Raw genomic sequence first — 23,592 nt, 5'->3', positions numbered from 1 at the left:
AAGTTCTTGATCTTTGGGACAAAGATATTTTCCTCCCCCTATAAGCTTGCGAGCCTTAGAAGACTATTACCTTCTTTCCCAATTGAAATACCAAAGAGGAAAGTGTGTCCATTGCAGTTGTTCGTAGCTCTGGGCTCTGATCTAGTGTTCGCACAATGGGATGAATAATCCGTGAAGCATAATCAGTAAAATCCAGGGACTCTGTCAAGCGGTCCACTGTTTCTAGAGCAGCTCTAAAGTCAGAGCAGAAAAAAGGGAAGACTTCTAATCTCTCACAGTACAAGAGAAGCAGAATGTAAAAATATTGGTGATTCATGCTCAGACCTCCTAGCCATCAGCAGTAATAGCAAAAACATGTCACCAAAATCATTAATGCAGCTATCACTTGCAGGACAGCTTGCAAGTCGCAGAGACTAAAATTCTGACAGGTGAGATCCAGTAATAGTCTATACCCAAGAAAAGCTAATAACAGTGCTGTGATGTCCAACTGAGAAATCAGTGGGCAATCACGGAGGAACCTGAAAACCACAGGCAAAAAAAACCCACCACATCTGCAAAGCCACTAACACTTACTTGCGAGCCACTACTGGGACATCTGGGGCATCAAATAGCTTTACAATGGGAGGTAGTAACAAATGAAGGTAGTCATCCAGGTTAGCTCCAAAGAGCTGGATTGCATTCAGTAGCTGGAGGGAAAAATGACCCAATGTGACCCAAAGTCAGGAAAGATGCATTCTAAATAAATCAGTATCTAGAGAAAACTTGCTTTGACCCTGCACCTTAAACAGACTACTGCCTGTATCATTTCACCCTAAACCATTGCTGAACTGCACCCCTCACCTGCTTTCAACATACTAGCAGTAGAAGTCCTTCTGGAATAAGGCACATAGCCTGCACCTGCCCTGGCAATACCCAAAATCAACCCAGCTGGCTGCAGCTTCCCACTCACCTTGACAGAGACAATACGACTCTGACTATTGTCATGCATGAAGACCCGTAACATGTGAGGAATGAGCTGAGGCAGATAGAGCTTGAACTCGCCTCCTAGAGCTACCACAATTTGCTCGATAAGTAGGATAATTGTGCTCTGTATGGAGTTGTTCATGACCCAGAAGTCCTACAGAAGAAAAAGAAACCAAAAAGAAATTAAGTAGTTCTCCTTCAGCTGAGCTGTACTAATTGCAAGAAAAGCAGATTGTAGGAGACAGTATCTAGTTAAACTCAAGCTTGCAGAGAGGGACTATACTTCTCTTATAGTTATATAAGTGGGTGGTTCTGGTTTGTTTTTAAAACATTTGGTGCCTCCAGTATGTTTAGATCTGATAAAAACAACCTCTAGGCAATAGATTTTTCCTAACCTCTAAGTGTTTGCAAACAGTACATGAAAATGAAGTGAAATGCCATCTATTTATGAACTCCAAACACCTCTTGTTAAAACTATGTTTTTTCAAGTCTTAAATACACAAAACCCAAGAACTTGAAAGAATTCAGGCACTAGTGGATCCTAGGAGCTGCTCTTATTGCCGTTACTCAAAATAATGTAAATTATTTTTCCAAAGACATGTTATTTCAAGATGCAATTATTGCTTCAAATAAATGGAATTTGCACTTAATATGAACTTAGGAAGTAATTGATGCATTTGACAATGACAGAAGCACTATCCACCTTTTCTGATAGTGAAACATTGGCTTAAAAATCATACTCACTCTCATGAGGGTGACAATTTCATCCATATAGGGCCGAATATGACTTCTCACAAAGGACACTAACATCCCTAGCTGCTGGAACAGGAACTGGAAGGAAAAAATGGGTAGTGATCAATGTAGCTATTTAAATTCTGGGTGAACTGTGTTTCATAAGCAAATTGCAAGCTCAGTTAACAAACAAACAGCATGCAAAGCTTCTGTGTGCTCAAAATTCGGGGCTAAATTCTTAACAGCTTCAGCTCAGGGGTAATTTTATTATTATTTGTTTTAAACTTGTATTAAAAAATGATGAGCTCAAAGCCTTATACAGTCAAGCACACAAACATTTAGGTAAGCAAATTTAGAATGTGTCAGAATAGACTTGCAAGCACAAACTCCAAGACTTCTGCTACTACAGAGCTTTGTAATTCAGGTCTGAAGAATGCTTCCAAAAATTTAGCCTGTAGCCTTTTCCCGCTGCCTGTAAGCAAAACTGGAACACATTTTAAGATGCTCCTTCTGCACTCTTCCTCATCCCCACCAAGATGTATTGGTGAAAAGTTACTGGGAAAGAGAGTTTGGTCCTTTTCATGTTGCCAGATATATCATGATTTTTTTTGAAGGATGGTTGATACCATAAGAGAATTTTGACTGAGACAATTTTATCCATATATACTATGACAGTTTTGCAATTCCGTTTCCCCTAATACAATCTTAAACATTCACTCATGGCAATGAATTTATTTTTGAAATTTGTATGAAATAATGTGGGTAAAATCTCCTTGTCCATAAAATACATGTATATAGTCTTTTCCCTAGGAAAATAGGAATATCTAAATTATTATAATATTAAATTTCATTCCTTCATGCAGTATTTGAAGACTACAGTGACAAGATACAGTGAAAGTGGAGCTCAGAGAAGGATTACAGGGTTTTGTGAAAATTGAGTAAGAATTGAGTAAGATCAGCTTCTTTAGTGAGAGCAGTACACCTATATTTACCAAAAATGAACTCTGAGCTCCTGTACTGTGCTTTTTGTTGGTGTTGAGAGAGGGTGCTTAAATACAGGACAAGGACCTGCCTCATTTAGGCTTTAGTGTCACGTGTACCCACCTCAGCTCTTCTCCCCAGTACACTTTCACCATCTTCTTTTACCTGAAAATTTTTAAACAGAGTGTGCACAACTGCATAGCTTTCAAGCAAATGAGATCAGTCAGGTCTAGGACTTTCAACCCCAGGCACGAGAGGTTTTTCTTCCAATTTGAGTAGTAGTTCAGTCTGGGAGAAAACAGTGGTTCTATAGCAGGGTTGGGATTCTGCTAAGGGAACACCCATCCCACCTGTACAACACAGTAGCAATAACCAGTACAAACTGCCCTTTCCACCCCAGAGATTGTTTTCAGCAGCCTGAGAAAAAGGCTCAGCAAACAGCAACCATCTCTGGTTAGATGCAGATTAGGCCCATTCTTATCTTCACACAATTCTCATTTCCTTCTAAAACTGTAACTTAAGTGGGAAGGAAGAGAAAATGCTGCTGTGGAATCACCACCCACACTGCTCTGAATGTTAGCAGACTGTAGCAAATTCAATTTTCTTCCTCACAGATGAGTCAAAGTACATGGCTGCATCAGAAACTTAAAGAATCTCTCTCTGCTACATAATAACTATTTGCAACACTACATTAATGCAGAGATCACTGAAAGCTTTGGGAGCTGCACTAGCTGTTTTCCTGAAAAAGACTAGCTTGATGAAAAAAACAGGATCAGGTATTGTTCATCTAAGGATTATGCTCAGAAGCAACTGTTTTAATAAGCAGCAGAAAAATTGTTTCCACTGGATATTCTACCAAATGCTCGTAGGAGAGAAAAAGCAGAGCTGTACCTCACTTCTGCAGCATGCTTGACAGCAACACAAAGCACAGCAATACCCAAAGCCAGGTGCATTTGCTTTTAAAGGGATTCTTGTTTTAGGGAAGGGGAACAGGAGGGAAGGAGTGGTCCCTAGTACACTCACCTCTCGGATGGCACCATCACAAACCCTTATTACATTAAGGAACGTTGGCATGACCTGGGGCAGGAACTGCACACACTTCAGCCCAAGAGATTTGAAAATAAAGGTGATGGCCTGAACTACCATAGTGTGATGCTGGGACAAGGACTGATCTCGGAAAATTCTCATCAGTGCCACCATGGAGACAGCTGGATAGAATTCATCCAGAGGGAGGTTTCCCATGTTCACCAGCATCTCACTGGTACTGTAGTCCGCTAGGAGAAAGAAGGTAGTGTCACAAGCTACGTATTAAATGCTCTCCAATACCATTTCAGGAGCATCCAAGTATTAGGTGAAATATGCACACTAATAATGTGCTCAAAAGAAAAAACAAACAGGTAAATACATTAAAAATAAAGACCTATTTGTAGATCACAAAGGTATTCACTTGAAAGAGAAGTGAAAACAGATGCCTCTCCAGATACTTACAAGAATCCTGGCTGGATTTGGACTCCGAGAGGCTGACAGCTGAAGCATCACGGGACTGATCAATCATGCCAATGTTCACTTTGTGTTTGTAGGGGTCCAAAGCACCCAGTAGCCCTAACACGCGAATAGCCTGACAAGAGAGAAACAAAAAGAAAATTAATCAGAAATGCATCACTAATGCAAAAGTCAACACATGAATCCAGGTATTTGGAAAGGTGCTGAGGATTAGAGAAAAGACCTGGATATAAAAGGATTGCCTGGAGAAAGCACCTGTCCTTTCCATTCAACTGCTAGAGGCCATTTCACTGACACGTTTTTACCCTTTTAGTTCTGCTTATTGTACTTCTATCAGCCACAATGATCTTTCACCTTTTTTTTATTCACTTTTTTTTTAAAATATATCATATTTTATACATATGCATATATATATATATATATAAAAGAGGAATTTATTTGAAAGCTCTCTTGAAAGAGCTTTTAGAAACAGTTGTGAGACAGCTTTGTGTTCATTCATACCTCTCTACGGGTGCCCTGGTTCTGCTCAGTCTTCAGGAAGTTCAGAAGCACCTCCAGCAAAGTCGGGTACTTCCTGTACGGTTCCACCACATAACCAGTGCTAGCCACAAGCTGTCCCAGTGTCCAAAGAGCCACCTGGAATGATCAAACCCAGAGAAGAATAAATTCACTGGTCAAAACTAATATGTCATGCTGCAATCCACAGTCTGTGGTTTGAAAGCCTCTATAGCGAGTGTTTTTAATAAGTCAATAGTAAGGAAAGTGATAATCAACAATTTATTAGAGGGGGTGATTGATTTAATTGCCCTTATTCAGACTTACAATTCAAATGGGCACCAAGAGTGAGTCTAGGCATTCCAAAAATACTGCCTTGCCTTTTATCTTTCTTCTTTTCCTTCAAAAAGTAAATTTTGCAGCACTTCTCAAAAGAAGCACTGCAGTCCCTTGTCAAACTATCAAAAACTTACCTGTCTTTTAGCCAGCAAGGAGGAGTCCTGTAGCATATCCATAATTATAATGAAGAGTTCATCTACCCACTTCCTCATCTCCAGCCCACTGACCTATTGAAAACAACAGCAACAAAAAAACAAAGTTCTTCATCTAGCACTGCCAGAAGCTTGACAACTGGCAAGCGTGGTCAAGAGGTACCTACAGCAACCCTACCTGTGCAAGTTCCCCAATGGTAGCTAGGACATTGTTAATCACTCCTGGATTTGGATCTGGATCAGGATCTTTCAGTTTCACTATCAGTGCCTGGTAGGTGACAGAGGAACAGATTATAATATGTTGAGAAGACTTCTTGCTGTATATACAGTACCCAAAATGTTCTTTCCTTTTGTTTATGCCCAAAATCCCTCAGGGGCTGAACTTGATTATTTCAAGAGTAAATGAAAACTTGGTTTTACATACATTATGCAAATCCAGAATCAATTCAGGCTACATGTCTATATGTTAGGCTATACATGCATTACTGTAGGCAACATCCACACCAATCTGATTTTCTGTTGCTACGACGAAGCAGAACAGCAGCTTCTGACAAAGGCTGAGGGTCATGCATTCACTTGCTGTATCACCTCACTCCAAAGTCACCAGAAAATGTGTGTCTGTGAGAGAGGGAGACAGAGAGGGATAGAGCCTGACTCTACCTTAAGGATGGGCTCCATATACGGACGAATGAGGCGTGGAGCGTTAGAAACCAGGTGACCCAGCATCCTGGCACTCTGCTCTTTAATCCTACCAACACCACTGTGTTCCAGCTCTGTTAGAATCTGTAGAAAAGACAATGGAAGCATAAGAAAGGGAAGATGAAAGGTAGGTAAAACCTCTTCGGATTTCCTCTTCTCCTGTCCTATGACAACAAAAGGAAAAAGCAATCTCAGCACTTGTAAATGGTGTTCTACATTTACGCTCCATCCAGTCGCTTATGTCTAAACGAAGCTAAAGTTAATCAACGTTAAATGGAATACATGGCTTCAGTACTGGTCTACTTGTATGAAGCAATGCCATCCATTCACCTAAAATCAGCACAGAACATTCTTCCTCAATACAGACTGTAAGCACTCTGGAAAGACGAATGTGGGTGAAATAGCGACTACTATCCTCTCCTTTTTAATACATCCCTAGAACTTCAGTACATCTATCAAAAAGAAAGACTTGCTGAAACCTGCTAAGCTGGGTGATGAATATATCCACCCACTCTCCCCCCGCATTCACTACAGTTGGGTAGCCCAGTTCTTTAACACCATTTTAATCTCAGTTACCAAATACTCTATTCTCACTGCAGCCATCCCTCTGCATTACCTGGATTAACATCTTGCGCAGGAAAGGCATGACAAAAGCAGGGTTCATGCTGCTCAGGCGACCCACAGTACAGATGGCCAGCTCTCGGATTTCAAATACTTGATCATTCAGGGCCACAAAAAGAGCTTGCAAATTTTCCGCCTGGGCAAGGTGAGCATCAAATCGCTCATCCAGAGAAGCCAACACACAGAAACGTATATCAGGGTCTGCAAGAACGTATTTGTTATTCTTTAAATGACACAAACTCTTCTTATTATTGCCATTATTCACAACTGGCCTCAAACACTCTTTACAGCTTCAGAAAAATGCCGAGAGCTTCCCCAGCATGAGACACTACTACCTCAGTGTTTTACCCATGAGAAACAAGCTAGCTGCTTAAGTTAATGCCAAATACGGTCAAACCATACCACAACCATTATATCATCACCTGCTCATGTGCCAAAATGAACTTATGGTAGGAGAATCCTTTTCACTGAATCCCAAACTAACCTGGGTCTGTTATTCCAACCACAAGCAGTTTGCTGAGAACATCAGCCACAACCTGCACTGCTGTCTGACTGACCACATGGGCATGGCCACTGATCAAGTGGATGGAAGGTGTGAGCAAGCGAGAACAAGTGCGGGCTGCTTCCATCCGTATCTCCTTGTGCTCACTGTTCAGGAAGTGGTCTGCACAATGCCGCACAAACTGAGTCAGCGAATGGCCTAGAAAGAAGAAGATGGGAATTTAACACAGGTTTACCCCTTGAATACTGGCCTTATAGGGAATAAGATTTTAAAGAGAATATTCTGAGTTATCCTGCTATTTGTACTCCAATGCAGTAATGTTTATTTCCCATACCCCCTGCTCCTCTGCTTTCTTACCTTCAAACTCAAAGCTGCCCAGTGTACGCAGGGCAAGGGTGATACTACCCACATCACTGGCCTCTGGGATATTGGTGAGGCTGGGGGAGGCCAGCTGGTGAGCAAGGCCCTTTGGCATGCCTGGATGTCGCAGAGGCTTGTGCATTAGAACAAGGGAGAGCATTTTTAGCAGCCCATCCTGGATATCCTTCTTTAGCTGGGGGATCTGACGACTCAAGTCATATAGCACAGCTGTTAGAGCAGGACTGAAGGAAAGAAGCAGACAAAGTCATCAGAACAGAAACAATAAGAGGTGCATATTTCACCTTTTTCTTTATGCCTTTCCCCATCAGAAGATATTTGTGGGCATTCGCACATCACAGCAACACCTACTAGCAGAGCATAGGGGTCCTTGTATGAACTCAGGCATGTGAACTGAGTTCTTGTATGAACTTGGTGAGCAAACCACTTGGACTGCAGCATACTTTACTACAAACTTAAGTGATTCCTCATACTTGTGCTTTTTAGACACAAAAGTAACTAAATTCAATTCCAGGTGGTAACATTAAACATCCATGTAGCACGGAGATACTTAGCTTTCTCCATACCCTCCCATATTGACATATTCATGAGCTAGATGTCCAATAAGAACTATCGGGCGGAACTCTGAAGGTGCAAACTCCGCTAGGTGCAAATATTCAGCATTCTCCTTCCCTGCCAATACGATACAGCAGGGATCTGCAGACCTTCAGAGGCTTTCTAGATTTTTGCAGGTTGTTGCCAAATGTGTTTGAATGGTAGGAAGTAAAGGAGATCGCTTTTGAATTTATTAGCGTTTTTTTCTTTTTAAAAAACTACTTTACACGGACACCAATGCTTTTAAGAAATTCAAAGGACTTGTAATGCTTTAAACATATTCTTCTGAAAGAGCAATACAGATGACTTAAAAGCAATAATCTTCATTCGCAGTCTGAACACTTTTGAGATCTCCTTCTGCATGGCCAACAATGCCATCCAGTGGCTAACAGAAAGACGTGCTCCTGTGCCTTGTATTTACCTCAGGCCCACCGCCAGCATAGGCTCCAGAAGCTCTTTGATGTCCTGCTGGATACTTGGTCCCATGGCTCGTGCCAGCATACTAATACAGGTGAAGACTGTAGCATCAACCTGCACAGACTTCTGCCTCCTGAAAAGGGACCACATAGAAGTTAAGAGAAGCTGCTGTTTTTTAAAACACTTTCTCATCCTACTTGTGTTATCAATCTTACAAAAATAGCTCTGATTTTAACATGGCAATTTCATTCCACATGACAAAAATTATACAAAAAGAACTGGTGTTTCAGTTTCTTCTCAAACCTCACCTTCAAATACTTACTTGTGGGCAAAGTCCTTTGGTGGAAGAGCTGCCTTTATTATTTCAAGGACTTTTGGCAAGTAAGCTTGAAACTCAGATCGCACAGCTACAGAAAGCAAACCCAAGGCTTGGAAGGCTGCTGTTCGCTCCTTCTCCTTCTTCACACAGCTGAGAACATGGTTCATAGTGTCTGGAAGATACTGATCAGCTGCCACCAAGAGAGAACAAAACAGATATTGGAGGTTTTTTAGGTTTATATAGTTGCACCAAATTTGCAACTAAGCCTTTACAAGTATAAAACCAGGGGACAGACACTGTGATATAGATTTGCTGACACCAGCAGTGGCAAACACACATTGCTATGATAGAATTTCTAAAGCCCACAAGGCTTTTTTTTTTTTTTAAATACATTTCACCAAAATGCCAAAATGAAAGAGTTACAAGAGAACGTTGCAGCAGGTATCCAAGACACCTCCCACAGATTCTATACAGGAACAAGAAACAAGCATCTTGTTATTCTAAATTTCCAATCAATCATTATAAAAAAGACAACAGAAACTTTCTCCAACCTACTTGGATCAGTTTAATGACAAGCCTCCAACTCAGAGGTTCTCCTAAACTTGCTTGAGAAATCAACTGAACTGCACTAAAGCAGCAGCTATTTCCCATTTTACCTTGAGATTTCCTGGCAGATGTAACAGAAAGAGGACAACAACTCTGCTGATATTAGGGCTATACTGATTGTGAGCAAGAGATTTTGAGCATAAGTTTGACATACTGAGGAAAGACAAAAATGAGGTTCTACTTCTTAGGGAACTGATTACAGAATTCAGAAAATAACTTTCAATCCGTTCTCTTAATCAGAGGAACATTTCGGCCTTAAAAAAACAAAACAAAACAAAAAAGCCCTGTCCTTCCACCACTTGCATGGGGGAATTTATCTGCTCATCTTCCAAGCACAATGTGCTTCCATTGTGCACATGTGCACATTGTGCTTCCAAGCACAATGTTTCTACTGCTGCATTGCCTGCACAAACTCATCTGGACAAAAGAGAGCTGGGTAACTTCCAGCCCAGTTTCAGCAACACTAACATCCAGCCATCTGTCTCCTCACCTGTGAATGCTGAAGGACGGAAAGCTGCCAACCGTGGTAGCAGATTGAGGACTGTCATCTGGATCAAAGAATTTTTGCTGGTTCTGCACTTGAGAACCCACTGGCACACCTGAAAGGACACAGACCGAGCTCTGAAGGATGGCTGTTGGTAGTAATGCATGACCGTTTATTACCTGCATGCCCTAAGGCATTCCACTGACATTTGACTTCAGAGCCTATCAAGGAGACAGATAATCAAGACTGCTTCCAAAGAAATTAAACCATTGCTCTAACATACAGTGACACAACCAGAATATATACAATTAATGAGGTTTGATACCTCAGTTCAGTATTAGGCAGTATTGCCTGCCTAATAAGGATACAGAGGTCTATTACATGACAAGAACCAGTGTTGTGAATTTTGGTAGACAACAATGAACACTTACCTGATCAAACTTCTCTTCCATTAGATCCCTGCAGCATCGACTTTCTACCAAGGTAGACTTTGCTGGTATAGGTGAGGTTGCGAAACCCATGATTCCTTGGTGGGCATTGTACCCCAGAAGACCAGCCAAAGCATTTGACTGAGAGGGCTGAAGAGACTGGAAGCTAGTGAACGGAGTGATGTGGCGAGGTTTGGTACTAAAGCCCATCAGGTCTTTGCAGTACTTGTCATGCACAAGCTGCTGCTGAGTGATCTCCTCCATCTCCTCTCTAAGGCGCTAGACAAAGCAGAAAAGCATGTTTGGTAGCCGACTAAAAGATGCGCAATCTAGTGCTACCTACGTTTCCTGAGCAGCATCCTTTACCACTGATATCCAAATGGCTGGAAAACAGCAACTAAGCAAAATTCAGCAAAAACATTTAGGTATCTAATATGAAACAAGAGAAACTGCACTCTGCATAATTCTTTCCCGTTGTAATTAATTCAATTAATAACAGTTTCCATCAGAGCTTGACACCTACACAGTCAAAACATGCTGCTGTTATTTCTCCAACACCCCTCAATTTGAAATAATCAGTGCTCTGAGTCCATGTTCAGATAACTTTACAGCCCAACAAGCCCATTTCAAACCCAGTGGATTATTTCCACAGATTGCTGAGCTGCTACCCGTAGTTAATCAATAAATTGGAGCCAAAAGGCATAGCCCTCCTCTTGTTCATTTGCTCACCTCTCCCTCCATACTGCTGATTCTCACTAGCTCATTGAGGATCAATAAGGCACCATGGATTCGGTCATCACGGTTCATTCCTTTCTCCTTGGCCAAAGTCTCATCAAAACCCTTCTCAGCCTCTTCATATGTATGCTTGGGGAAAAGGAAAAAAAAAAAAAAAAAGAAAAAAGCTCAACGATACTAACAGAGGCAAAACCTGTGAAAATGGAGTAATATTGCCAGTCAAAAATTTCTGACATCCTGTAATTTTCCAATAGCCACAAACCTCAACTGAACAAGAGGAGAATATAACACCACAAAATTCAGAATCACCTAGAAGTTGTGGACTCTGCTGCAGAGTATTTTGAACAGCATTAATCAAACAGCCAGCCAAGCCACGGTACAAACTTCATCAATATCTGTGTCGCATACTTGACCATGAGGAATCAAAGTTCACAATATCTGCCTGCACTTTCCAAACCTTAATTGATATTATGAAGCTTGAATCCACATGGAAATGGCAACAAAGCTGAAGATCAGGCAAGGGAACCTTTACCTAATACAGTCAGTTTTGTTAGCGTAGAAAAAAACTTATCTGCTAGTAAGAGAAGATGACAATACATGGAAGACAGTGTGCCTGTAGAACTAGGTCAGACTCAACAGCTGAAGATGAGCTGCAGATAAAGCAATGGATTCTTGATAAAATTAATTTTCCTGCTTGCTTTCAGAGTGGGCTACGGGAACTACTCATTTTGTAAGCCATTATATTTCCAACCTTTTCCAGGGGAGGCAGTTTTCTGCTGACAAAGTGGATGTTTTCACACAAGTGAAGCAGGTTCTTAGCTTAACTCCTCTAAAAACTGGCACTTGATCATTTGCATTGCATTATGAGGAAGCTGTTTCACAATAAAGTTATTTTCTTACTCTGTACCACTGAGGCTTCTGCATCTCTTTTGGTTCCCGTTGAGTGGTGAGAATAAGGCAGGCTCTTAAGGCAGAAACAGCTCCCTCTCGAATGGCCTGTTTGGGATCCCACACAGCCACAAAAATATTGTCAAAGAATGGCTGCACTTGTTGGAAGAAGAAGGTAGGCACGCTGATTGCCAGCTCACGCAGGACAAGAACCTGGAGGTGGGGAGAGAAACAGTAACAATCTGTCAGGATGAGCATCCACAGACAAAGCTCATTTTCTAGAATGTAGCACCACTTATTTCAACTGTTAGTGTCTGCTCTATCCAGCTCCGTACTTTTACAGTTCATAGCGCAACGGCGTCTCGTTTAGTTAATGGGCATTTCTAAGGTAGAAGCGATGAAGAAGCACTGTATCTGCTACGAGAACATCACAGATCCTTCGACTTGGACTGGCAGCCACTCTGTTTCCCAGTCAGAGCTTTTCCCCAGCTTTCCGAGCTCACTTCCTACCACTCTTAATCAAGCTTAACCATCCTGTTCAAAACAGGTGACAACAACAAAAAAGATGACTTACAGCTGCATGTCTTCGACCTTCATTCCTGTCAGCCCCCAGCCATTCCAGAGCTCGCTTCACCTCAAACTCCACGTACTCGGCTGTGAAGGTGTCACCAGCCATCGCAAGCCGCCCAATAGCTTTGGAGGCCATCTCCATTACAACAGGGTCATTGGATGGTAAAAGGTTCCTCAGGTAGTTTGCAAACCTGCCGATACGGGTGGCATTACCTCCTTCAACACCGATAAGGCTTGCTGTAGAGAAAGGGAGCAGTGCTGTAGGTTTTCCACAATAATCAGTGGGGCAGACAGTAGGTAGTCCCTGATTGAGAGTTAGTATTCCCTATCCATTCCTTAAAGATTCCCATTAACGCTTCCTAAACTGCAAATCCACAGGAAAAAAAAAATCAAGCAATAAGAGAAGGTCACCATTCTTTCGAGACTGAACTTGTTAAGTGGACAGGAAAACGCTTCAAGTAGCTTCATAGATTTTCCCCATTTTTAGTTTAAGAAAAAAAAAAGTCCACCCTGGGATCACAGACCCATTCCCAAAAGAAAGGCATCCATCCACATGCAACTACTATGGCTGGTCCGCCTCAGTAGAGAAGTCAAAGACTGAATGGACCAAGGAAACTGCTCTCCCCCGTCAGCCCTAGAGGTTGTCTAACCAGGCTAGGGTGGAGGTACACTGGCAGGGGGCAGCGCGGCAGAAGCTTGCGCTGCCGGTGCCTGGGTTGTACCTGCTCTGTAGATAAAGAGGCCATCAGTGTCCAGGGTTGTCAAGCCGGCACCTTTCAACAGCACTAAATTCACAGAAACAATTTTAAAGTGATACTGTCAGCTTAAAAGCAGATGTCAACAAAGATTTGTCTACCTAAGGGGCTTCCGCTGTCTTCAAACACGTCGGGATTGGATGACTATGTCTGTGAACCTAACCCATAGGCAACTCCTATTTGGTTGTTGAAGTAACTGCCACAAAACAAGGTACTTGCTCAGAAAACAGGTATTTATCCAAGCTGACTTCCCTAAGAGTCAAAACACAGGCAGCTCTGCCATATCACAGCAAAAGCACAACCAGAGCAATTGATGGAGCAGCTGACCAGAATCAAAGCAAAGCTATGCGAGCCCCTCCCAGGGATGGGAGCTGCTGTCACTGAACCAGGTAAATTTAAATAACAAGAATCCATCTGCTCAGGCAGAAGAGAGTTCAGAAAGTCAGCCCACCGTTATGCATATAAAATAAAGAGCACAAACTGTTCTCAGTTGAGCTCGAGAACAGAATTTTCATGTGATCAGCACTCGCATTTGATGCTTGACTCCCAGAAGAGCTCAGTGCCCATTAAGCACCAGGTTTTCAGCCACTCTCAGCACTCAGCAGCTCCCATGCTGACACTTACTGACAGATTTCAGAGCCCAGCAGCTAGCACGCACCTGGCGTACTGAGCAGTCAGACGTAACACCCTGATTACAAAAGTTTATTCCTTCTGAAAATCTGTCCCAAGAGAATAGGCACGTGAAGAGAAAACTCACCAAAGGCATAACGCACTTTTACTCACCAATAGCCAAAATGCCGCCCTTCCTTTCATTAGCATCAGAGCTAGAGACCAGCTCAAATATGTGATGGTTCAGCTGATCATAAAACCTGGTAGACTCCTCCTGGCTCATCTGTAGAAGAAAAAAATCCACATCAGCTGAAAGCATTCTGTCCCTCCTTGCCAGCCCCAAAACCTCCATAAAGACAATGCTTCCTAGGTTACTTAAATGATTGATTTAATTTCCTTGTATACATCACAAACACAAACAAGTTTCTCTTATTTGTGCCCTAGAGCCACTGAGTTTATTTATTCTGGTGCTTGACCACCCAGTCCACGTCACCAACTCGCTCAACTCTTCTAAATGCTGGGGCACAGGAGAGCTCTGTGCTATTCCCCATCTTCTTTTTAAGGCCAGTTTCCATATTCCAAAACGTCCATCCCCAAAGTACCCAGGCAGTGCCATATGCTTATCTGATAGATGATGATAAATTATTTGCAGCACTCACTTCGCGAAGCTCCATGGTGACATAATGCTGCAGGTCCTTGGCAGCTTTCGCCCTCGTCTCTTCACTGCGACTCTTCAAGCCATTGGCAAATTGTTGAAGAATGGATACAGTGCCCGACATGATGGTGTTATACTGGGGCTCGGGGCATCAAGTCCTGTAAGTTCTTTAGAGACACACTTTGTTTTACTGCTTTTAGTTACTGAAATCTCTGCATTTCTTAACTCTACCCCTAATTGCCTGTTTCCAAAATACATACCCCAGTGCATGCAAGGATGCTGTCTCAGAAAAGCATTAAAAAATACAAGCAATGACTAGCTTCCTGAGGCACCACAACCCTGTGATAAGGCCTTATCATTACACAAGGCTGTGACACTCACCCCAGCCCCTTTGCTCCCTAGTTCCTCAAACACCACAACATGCTCCAGTGGGCCAGGTGCCCGACCCATGGTGCTCTAACTCCAAGCCAAGGGTCATGCAACAGCGGAAAAGATACCAAGGTAAAATTAAGTCTTACAGTTACACTATAATAAGTACGCACAACCATTCCCATAGGGATGCCGTTATCATATCTGACTCCTGCATGAACATTTTCAGCCAGGTTTCTCCACAACAACCCCAGTGCTCTACCCGCACAGGGAAGCCCCAGCCCTGGGCCTGACAAGCGCTTCATTCCCCAGGAGGTATTTAGAGAGGGGAAGCCTACTTATAGCAACACCGGTCACTGCAACGGGATGCTTACTATTGCAACGCTCACCCAAACTTCCTCACGAGTGCTTCTTTACGTAAAGACCATTTTAAAGCTTTGAACCCCCGGTTTCCAGATTACATAAACGCCAGCTGCTCGCTTGACAGAAGAGCCCACAGCCCCACCGGGCCCCAAAACCTCACCCCCTTCCCCAAATATCCCCGGGGCGGCCATAAAATTCCACAGGGTGAAGCGGCCTCGGGGCTTCCCCGCGGCTGAGAGCCCGGCGGGGCTCCTGAGGGGGGCAGCGAGCGGCCGCGGCCCCGCCACCGCCACCCGGGGGGTTCCGTCCCTCGCTGAGGGCCGAGCCGGCGGGGGTCGGCACCGGGAACGGGGAGGCTGAGGGGGAGGCTGAGGGGCCGCTCGGCGCTGACAGGGCGCGGGGAGCCGGCCCGGCGGGCGCTGAGGGGACGGGGAAGGGGAAGCTCCTGAGGGGAGGCTCCGCTGCCGCACTCACCGCCTCCGCCCCGGCCGCCGCCGCTCCGGGCCCGTGCGTCCTCCCCTCCCCCGCGGCCGTCGGCCCGGCGGGTGGCTGCCGGCCAATGGGCTCGCGGGAAGGAGTTGACAGGCACCGCCCCTGCCCAATAGAAGAGGAGGAAAAGGGAAGGAACGCCCCCCCTCAGCCCCGCCCCTCCGCTCGAGGAACCGCAAGGAGAGACCGTCAGTGCCCGACCAATCGTGAGGGCAGCTGGCTGTAACTGGCGGTGCGTCCAGCCAATAGAAAGGCCGGACGCGAGGGGCTGGTGAGGAGTCTAGGCGAAGGCCCGCCCTCCCGGCGCCGGCTGCCCGGTGCCCTCCGCTGACGGCCCTGCGCTTTGTGCGCACGCGCGGAGCTTGAGGCGCGGTGCGGCGCCGCGCCCGGTGTGCGCCGCTCAAATGCGTCCGGGCGCCCATGACGGGCCCAAGGGCAGCCGGGGCGGCGCCCGGCGGCGAGGCCTGCAGCTACCGTAACGGCACGTGCGGCGCGGCGGGCAGGGCTCCTCGCGGCGGAGCCTGGGCGCGTTTCACGGGTCCAACTCGCTGCCCGGGGACGGGAGCCTGAGGCGGAACCCCCCGCGCGGGGCCGTGGTGGTGACGGGGGGGGGCGAGGACGGGGCAGCGGCGGCCGTTGGGGCGCGAGCGGGTGAGGGGCGCCCCCCCCCCCCCCCCCCCCCAGGCGTCTCGCGCCCCCTCAGGCGCCTCCCGCCTCCCCTCAGGGCCCCGCGGGGGCGTCCCTTCTCCCGTTCCCCTCCCCTCACGGCCCTTCTCCTCCTTCCAGGTGCCGCAGCTGTGAGGCGAGGCGTCGAGGAGAGCATGGGGCCAGTGCAGCCGGAGGTCAGCATCAGCGCCGAGAGCCCCCGCGGCGGTGAGAGGAACGAGGCCAACGCCGTGCTGGCGGGCGGTGAGCGCGGCCCTCCCGGTACCTGGAGGCAGAAGTGCAAGGCCTACGTGCTGGCGCTGAGGCCCTGGAGCTTCAGTGCCTCCCTCACCCCCGTGGCCCTCGGTAGCGCGCTGGCGTACCGGGCTGAGGGAGCGCTGGATCCGCGGCTGCTCTTGGGAAGCGCCGTGACCGTCCTGGCCGTGCACGGAGCTGGCAACTTGGTGAACACCTACTACGACTTCTCCAAAGGCATCGATCACAAGAAGAGCGATGACAGGACTCTGGTGGACCAGATTTTGGAACCTCAGGACGTAGTCCGGTTCGGGGTCTTTCTTTATACTGTGGGCTGTATCTGTGCTGCAGGGCTCTACGCTGTCTCAACGCTGAAGCTGGAGCACCTGGCCCTGATTTACTTCGGGGGACTTTCCAGTTCCTTCCTTTACACTGGAGGTAAGTGCTGAATCCTGTTTGCTTTGAGCCTGAATGTGAACGTGACAGAACGAGCTGACCTGTCAGAGGGCTTCTGGAAGATCCAAATGATCTAGTTAACTGCCATAAAAAGTATTTGATGGTATTTCCTAGAGCACTGGTCCATTAACCTGCATTCTTTGTCATTGACCCCTGTGGGAAGGGATGCACCAAGTTCTTCAATTGGAAAGTAGCACTGAGGCATTATTATTTATGTATGGCTTTAGGTGCTCTTTAGAACTGTCGCTGAAACTTCTTGTGATGTGTTTCTCATGTTCCTGAGCAGTATAGCTCACTGCAAATGTTCTTTTCCACTGGTGGAATGTTTTGATTTGGAATGTTGATATTCTTTAGATGGGGTTTCATTGAGAATGTAGAACAGCATGTGTTTGTTTTGAGTAAGAAGAGCGTGTTCTTAGTGTTTTCCTGGGTTGGGTAGGTACAAACGTGAGAGTCTGGAGAAATTAACAAGCTACATTTCCTTTATTCATTTTGGTTAAAAAAAATGAGGAAAGATGCTTCTCAGCCATAGCTGCAGATGTGTTGGTTGATTTACAATATTTCTGTGGGAAGAGCTGATCCGTTGTAATCCGTTCTCTTCTGTCACTTGAGTTGTTTGATGATGCTTCATTTTATGCTTGTGTTTTGCCACAGGAATTGGATTTAAATATGTTGCACTTGGAGACGTGGTGATCCTGATCACCTTTGGGCCCCTGGCCGTCATGTTTGCACATGCTGTGCAGGTTGGTTATCTGTCTGTCTCGCCACTGCTCTACGCTATCCCACTAGCTCTCAGTACTGAGGCCATCCTGCACAGCAACAACACCCGAGATATGGAATCTGACCGGCAGGCGGGTATTGTCACCTTGGCTATCCTCATCGGCCCTGCGTTCTCCTATATTCTCTACACCGTGCTGCTCTTCTTACCCTACCTGATTTTCTGTGTGTTGGCCACACGCTACACCATCAGCATGGCGTTGCCACTACTCACCATCCCGATGGCATTTTCACTGGAGAGGCAATTTCGGAGTCAAAGCTTCAACAAAATTCCTCAGCGGACAGCCAAGCTCAATCTCCTCCTGGGGCTTTTCTATGTTTTTGGTATTACGCTAGCACCAGCTGGTGCCCTGCCCAAACTGTAACAGAGCTGTGGAGTCAGGCCTCACAATGCAGTATTAATGCCAATTAACAGGGGATGATGTGGGTAGATGACCCGTTACGGACAGTGGGAAGAACAGAGAGACTGTTTTGAGCTGTTGATTGTGCTTGCGTTCCATCATTTCTGGTCTTGGTTAGCTTGTACAAAAGACTTTAGAGAAGCCATCTGTCAGTTCCTTGGAAAGGGGGAACTGCACAGCTCTGCTTCAAGAGGAGCAGTGTGACCTGAGGACAAGGAGGAGTTTAAAGAAGGTCACCCTTCTGCCGCTGGATGTTGAGTGGCTTTTTCTGTTAACTTAATGAAGTAAGATTGAGTCTCATGCAAACTCTCCTTTCCTTTCGCAAGCGTGGTGATTGCTCTTATCGCTCCGTACCATGGTCAAGGAGTCCAGTGGCTTCTGCATGGTAAACAGAAAACACTGCCAAATGTTTGTTTAGCATCATAACGATGTAGGTGCTATTACTTCACTCCCTTGTGAGCGTAATTCATCTTCATCAGTTGTATGTTTTATTTTCTGCTGTTTTTCTTTTCCTAGCTGAATTTTGAGCTTTTCTTTCCAAGCCCCTTGAAAAGTACTAGGTACCGATTCATTCACTGTTGTCTCTGCTTGGTTCTTATAGCCTAGAAAATTCAAAATTATGCATTTCTGTGGTGTGTTTGTGCTAAAATGGAGCACAACTAGCCCACTGCACAAGCTTTAAGCCAAACCCAGTAAATTTATATTCTGCCATAAAAGTTGAACCTGTAAATACAAATCATGCAACCAAATAGCCCTCAGTGCGCAGAAAAACAGGCTGTTTCCATTTCTGCATTTGCTTAGAATTAACTGTCTGAAAGGACAGCCTTCTGTTTAAGGGGAGCTGATGGACAGGGTGCCAAAATTCTGATTGGACATGGGTTAGTGGAGTGGGAGAACAAACTCTTAGTTTAAAAAATGTATCTTTTTGATGGCCATTCTCTCCTTAGTCAGAGGCTTGTAGTATTACAATCAAATGCCCTAACGTAAGACCTAAAAGAAGCCTGGGTGGTAGCAAAGGAGAAAGATGCAGGGTTTGCAAAATTTACTGCATTGGCTTTGCATAAAAATTAAAACTGGGAACAGGAAGAAGTCATCTTTGGTAGCAGACTTTTTCTAAGGGAATCCAGTTTTTGCATGACTGAATCACATTTAAATGTTAAGAACTCTGAAGCGAGGTTCCCCACCTCTTTTCCTCCCCCTGCACCTCACAGTGTTGTTTTATTTTCTTCTGCAGATCTCACCCATTGATACTTATTTGGCCATTTGGAGAACTGATTGTTTCAATAAATATGGAGCAGTACAAAAAACAAACCATGCCAAAGACAACTGGGAAAAATCCAGTGACTTTCATTGCAAAGATGAATTTGCTCCGTTCTGTGTTACTCAGTGGCAACTGAATTCTCTTCTGTGTTGAAGAAAAAGTCTTTATTTCCTATATGTAGGGTTTTGGTGAGATGCGTGTTTACAGGAGTTGTGAAGAGCTTCACAGGAACTGCTACTGGTGTTGCACTAGAGCTGTTAGTGCCTGGAGCACAGCTTTGCTTTTGAACCAAGTAGGAGCATGCTAACCACTCTATCAAGGGCTTTTAAACATGAGCAATAAACTTAGCATCCTCCATCTGTCCTAGGTAAGTTCTACAGCTGAGAGTACTGAGTGTTGTGTTAGGGGAGTGTGCTGCTAGTGGTGAAGCTGAGTTAATGACACCAGGTTACATAGTACTGATAGTTAAATGACTTTTTATGGCTTTGTGCTATCCAGCTGTTGATCTCCTCCTTTACAGCTGAGCTGTAGATGATGAGGAGCATTCTCTGCACGCAGATTTTATAAGCCACAGGTTTGTCTTTTATTTAAATTGGGCAAGTGATCTTTCTAATCTGACTAGGCCCAAGACAAGAAAAGATGGGCTTTGGCAACTGTCTGCTGCTTCCTACAGCAAAATACTTGGTTAGATTAGAAACACGAGAAAAAGCAAAATTTCAGCTCAGGTAGATGTAGGCAGATATCCAGAAGCTTTTGGAAACTTCTTTGAATACAGACATACGCAACACCGTATCTACTCTTACTTTTTGTGTACCTATGTAATAAAGAAGAGCCTGGCTCTGAGACCCACTTCACTTTTTGCAAAGTAAAAGCATTTCTAGAGATGTGGACTGAGCCTGTGGATCTGTTAATCTTAAACTCGTAGATAGATGGGCTTATTAATTTAATCTCAGCATGGCTTTGTTGTTACCCTTTGTAGCAGCTGTGTGCTTTATTTTATGATGGTTTGTTTTTATATAGCTATCCGTTTAAAAGAATGGATAGTTATCTTTTTCTACACAAGTAGAGTATTTGAGCTAAATTCCTTAAATTAACTAAGACATGGGTCATATGTCCGATAACTGTGTTGTACTGGTGGAGAGAAAGATCTAGGAAATGATCGTTGCTGGAGTAACGTGCGCAGCTGTAGTTGTGTCGAGGCTGCCCTTTAGGAGCAGGGAAAGCCCCTGTGCAGGGTGTCTGCGTGCTGATGGGGAGGACCAGTGCTTTTTGTTACAGAGATGAAGGAAGAGCTCACTAGCACACGTGTGTTTGTGGAACACTTTTCAGGGAGGGGGAGTTTCAAAGCAATTTAATAGTAAGAATGAGATGAAAATCAGTCTAAAATGCTTTTGCTTCCTAGCATGTGCTGGTTGCCTACAATTCCCTGTCTGTGAAAGAGTGTCATTCCAGGTTCCTGGGGATACTGATAATACATCACACTTTCTTCTCCATGCCTTTGAGGATGTCATTTCACTTTGTGTACCAGAAAACAACTAATTTTTGCCTACCTCACAGGGATGCTGAACCAACATCACTGTCATAGCTTTGAAAGCAAAAAGTGCTTTATCTCTGTGCTTTCCAAAAGTATTATATGCTAGTATTAGAAACAGGTTTGGGTATGAACTAGCCTAACAGGTGACTTAACTGATATAAGTAGACCAAAATAATCTCCACACAGACATTGAGTAGTAAGAGAGGCTCCTTTATTGGTTTCTTTTGTGATTAGGATGCTGGGTCTCTTTCCAAATCTTTCTCCTCCCCATCCCATGCTACCTTCCCTGAATATAAACTTTGATTTAAACTTCTTACAGGTCTCTCTTGATGAGCCGTGTTGCATTGTGATGCATCTACAGTGGTAGATGAGCAGATCTGCAGCCCACCTGTAAATGTGTCCTAAAGCACCTCCTAGCCTTTCTTATCCAATAAAACGTCTGAATGTTACTGTTAACTATGCTGTGTTAAATTATGTTATATTATTCTGGTTTTGCACATATATTAGTGAATTCTCCTGGAACGAGGAGGGTCTTTGTCTGCAGTGGTTGTAGTAGAAGTGCATGAAAGCACATACCCTTTTTGTGTGGAAGAATCCTTTTATGAATCACATAGTCCTGTCCTTTCATATCATCGGGTACAAAGTTCAGTAGCAGTGATCACCGTACATTAATGGCAGACATCAGAGTAGTGGAAATGTTTTCATCAACGAGCAGAATTTCATTTGATGCAGTTCTCTGTACCACATCCTGTTCAGCATTTGTAAGGCGGTTTCAGCTGAACTTTTAATCTTTTTAATAAAGATGGACTTTTTCATTCTCACCTGTGTGAGCTGCCATTCTTCCAGTGCCATGCTGTCTGCTCTTGGCTCGCGGTGGTTTTATTTGCTCCGTAGGGCTGTGGCAGCGTAGTGCCTCCCCTTGTGTGTCATAAAGCCTAAAGCACGGTTTGAAATTTTACTGCCTTGGTTACTGGTGCAATCGGCTATACAAATTCATGCCCAATTAGCTTAAGGAGGCTGTTATTTGTCTTACGTGCTTTCTGGCTCTCCTCATATGTGGTTAAAATAGTTTGAACAGTATAGAGAGACCTGAGGGTGTAACTGAAACCATTCATACTCTCTTAAAGTCCATTTTCAGGTCAGTGAAGAGCTATGCCCAAAGCCTATATTGACTGCGGCTGCGTTTCCTCTTCACCATGTTCTGGGGCTTGACGTTCAGTCCTGTTTGGAAGGAAATGTTATTCCCTTGGAGTTATTAAAAGGTGGAAACCTTGTCTTTGTGGTGTATGTTTTCATTTTAACAGGGGCTTGATTGCCCCTCCTTCACCGTGCTGTTTGTTTCTCTGGCTATCTTTGAAATAACACTGATCTACTCTGCAATAAAGAGCTGTCGGCTACCTTTGTCACAGGAGGAGGCTTGGCATCTTTTTAATGAGAGACCCTTTATTTTTAAGGCAGGTGAGACATGCTACCTTCTGCTGATATTTGAAGAATTCTCAGAACTGCAGCAATTCTCTCTGTTCTCCCACCCTGTTTTGACTCAAACTTGCCTTTAAACTTAGAACAAAGTGTGTGCTGCTCTCTTCTGACCAACTGCACACAGAGCTGTGGCCTGAGCCAGCTTCTTAGGAAGCAGATACAATTTATCCTCATTTAGGTTTGCACACCAGTATGTGCTGCATATGCGCTTATTCCGCTGATTTCAGCAGAGTTAGAAAAATATTTTAAGACAAAGTTGCTTTCAACGAGTTCATTAAACTTGATTTTTGAGAGACTGTATATAGGAGTATCAGTAAATACATTTTTATGAAAAAGGCTCAACAGCTTCCCTTTTTTCCCCTCAGATGATAGGTACTTCTGAACAAAATGTCCTTTGTACAGTAAATATTCTGTGTATAAGGCTAATGGTAAAGGGAAACTGGTAAAGAATTATATATATGTGTATATATATACACTTGGAGGGGGAGGAATACACAACATCGTAGAAACTGTTCTGGTTCCAACACCGCCGTGGGAAGCAGACAGCAAACTTGGGTGCTGCTGTTGAAGTTGTGTGTGTGTGGATTCTTTGTGGAGGTGGGGCAGGGGCACTGTGAGAGGTGCAGGACCTGCTGTGATGAGCAGAGTTCAGGGTAGATTTAAAGCTTTAATTCCAGAGCTTTTTCGTCTCAGAACTGGAACATCGTGTCTTCTTTGCAATGCTGAAATAAATACATGTTTGTCAGAAGAGACGGTGAGGCACGGGGAGTATTTGTCAGCCTTTCTGAGGTGCAGAGTGTGCTCAAGGTGGTAGGATTTGGAGGTAATTTTAGAGAATGAAGTGCAGAACAGCAGGGCGTCCACGTACATACAGGCTGAACCCAGGAATCCTTTCAAAGCAATATGATAAAGCTATTCTCCTGAATCTGTCAAAACCAGTCTGCTGAGCGTCCTTTAGCAGCACAGCCTGTTGGGCGTTTAGCTGCTGCTGTAATTGTTCTGCACTTGCTCGTAACACACACTAACGTTTTGTTCTGGCAGCAAGCAGAAAGGACCAGAAAATGACTTGATGGCTTTGTCTTTATTCTCTGGTCTGTTGTGTAAGTGTACAGTCTTTTTGTGGTGCCATCACTGCTGC

The 23,592-nt window shown here is 44.5% G+C and overlaps 3 protein-coding genes across 12 annotated transcripts in view; 2 read left to right on the top strand and 1 right to left on the bottom strand.

Moving 5' to 3' along the window:
* MTOR (mechanistic target of rapamycin kinase) overlaps window positions 1-15,785 on the bottom strand; it is a 65,880-nt gene extending 50,095 nt beyond the window's left edge. Inside the window, exons 1-25 of one of the 5 annotated variants that reach the window (XM_080564534.1) lie at window positions 15,632-15,785; window positions 14,430-14,592; window positions 13,945-14,053; window positions 13,129-13,191; window positions 12,411-12,643; window positions 11,849-12,049; window positions 10,943-11,077; window positions 10,217-10,492; window positions 9,792-9,900; window positions 8,699-8,885; window positions 8,381-8,509; window positions 7,345-7,589; window positions 6,970-7,185; window positions 6,481-6,686; window positions 5,826-5,948; window positions 5,344-5,433; window positions 5,148-5,240; window positions 4,681-4,815; window positions 4,165-4,294; window positions 3,700-3,950; window positions 2,800-2,841; window positions 1,708-1,794; window positions 950-1,117; window positions 574-686; window positions 71-233 (exon numbers count right to left, since the gene is read on the bottom strand). In XM_080564534.1, the coding sequence (XP_080420660.1) occupies window positions 71-233; window positions 574-686; window positions 950-1,117; window positions 1,708-1,794; window positions 2,800-2,841; window positions 3,700-3,950; window positions 4,165-4,294; window positions 4,681-4,815; window positions 5,148-5,240; window positions 5,344-5,433; window positions 5,826-5,948; window positions 6,481-6,686; window positions 6,970-7,185; window positions 7,345-7,589; window positions 8,381-8,509; window positions 8,699-8,885; window positions 9,792-9,900; window positions 10,217-10,492; window positions 10,943-11,077; window positions 11,849-12,049; window positions 12,411-12,643; window positions 13,129-13,191; window positions 13,945-14,053; window positions 14,430-14,549 (3,624 nt within the window). In that variant the 5' untranslated portion in view covers window positions 14,550-14,592; window positions 15,632-15,785. Of the gene's footprint in view, window positions 1-70; window positions 234-573; window positions 687-949; window positions 1,118-1,707; window positions 1,795-2,799; window positions 2,842-3,699; window positions 3,951-4,164; window positions 4,295-4,680; window positions 4,816-5,147; window positions 5,241-5,343; window positions 5,434-5,825; window positions 5,949-6,480; window positions 6,687-6,969; window positions 7,186-7,344; window positions 7,590-8,380; window positions 8,510-8,698; window positions 8,886-9,791; window positions 9,901-10,216; window positions 10,493-10,942; window positions 11,078-11,848; window positions 12,050-12,410; window positions 12,644-13,128; window positions 13,192-13,944; window positions 14,054-14,429; window positions 14,593-15,183; window positions 15,557-15,631 lie in introns of those variants that run through there. The other 4 variants (XM_080564535.1, XM_080564536.1, XM_080564537.1 and 1 more) reach the window with 4 other exon arrangements.
* Window positions 15,786-15,968: 183 nt separating this feature from the next.
* Window positions 15,969-21,796, top strand: UBIAD1 (UbiA prenyltransferase domain containing 1). Of its 4 annotated transcripts, XR_013941433.1 has the most exons (4): window positions 15,981-16,184; window positions 16,433-16,984; window positions 17,657-18,464; window positions 19,415-21,796. XR_013941433.1 is itself a non-coding variant. In XM_080564559.1 (3 exons), exons 1-3 carry the CDS (start codon window positions 16,067-16,069, stop codon window positions 18,142-18,144), a joined length of 1,101 nt encoding a protein of 366 aa, XP_080420685.1. In that variant the 5' UTR covers window positions 15,969-16,066; the 3' UTR covers window positions 18,145-21,796. The 4 variants fall into 4 exon arrangements, 3 of the variants coding, with proteins under 3 accessions (XP_080420685.1, XP_080420684.1, XP_080420686.1); XM_080564559.1 differs by having other exon boundaries at window positions 15,969-16,127; window positions 17,657-21,796; XM_080564558.1 differs by having other exon boundaries at window positions 17,657-21,796.
* The window catches only part of DISP3 (dispatched RND transporter family member 3), a 142,380-nt gene continuing 137,120 nt past the window's right edge, over window positions 18,333-23,592 (top strand). For all 3 annotated transcript variants that reach the window (XR_013941431.1, XM_080564544.1, XM_080564543.1), the window contains exon 1: window positions 18,333-18,464. Coding sequence is in view for 2 of the 3 variants with exons in the window: in XM_080564544.1 (XP_080420670.1) it covers window positions 18,460-18,464 (5 nt within the window). In the remaining variant the exon portion in view is untranslated. The remainder of the gene's footprint in view (window positions 18,465-23,592) is intronic.

This window comes from Anser brachyrhynchus (genome assembly GCF_964034855.1).
Source record: "Anser brachyrhynchus genome assembly, chromosome: 21".
Taxonomy (NCBI): Eukaryota; Metazoa; Chordata; class Aves; order Anseriformes; family Anatidae; genus Anser; species Anser brachyrhynchus.
The sequence above is the reverse complement of the archived record's forward strand: the minus strand, read 5'-3'. Positions and strand labels throughout refer to the sequence as shown.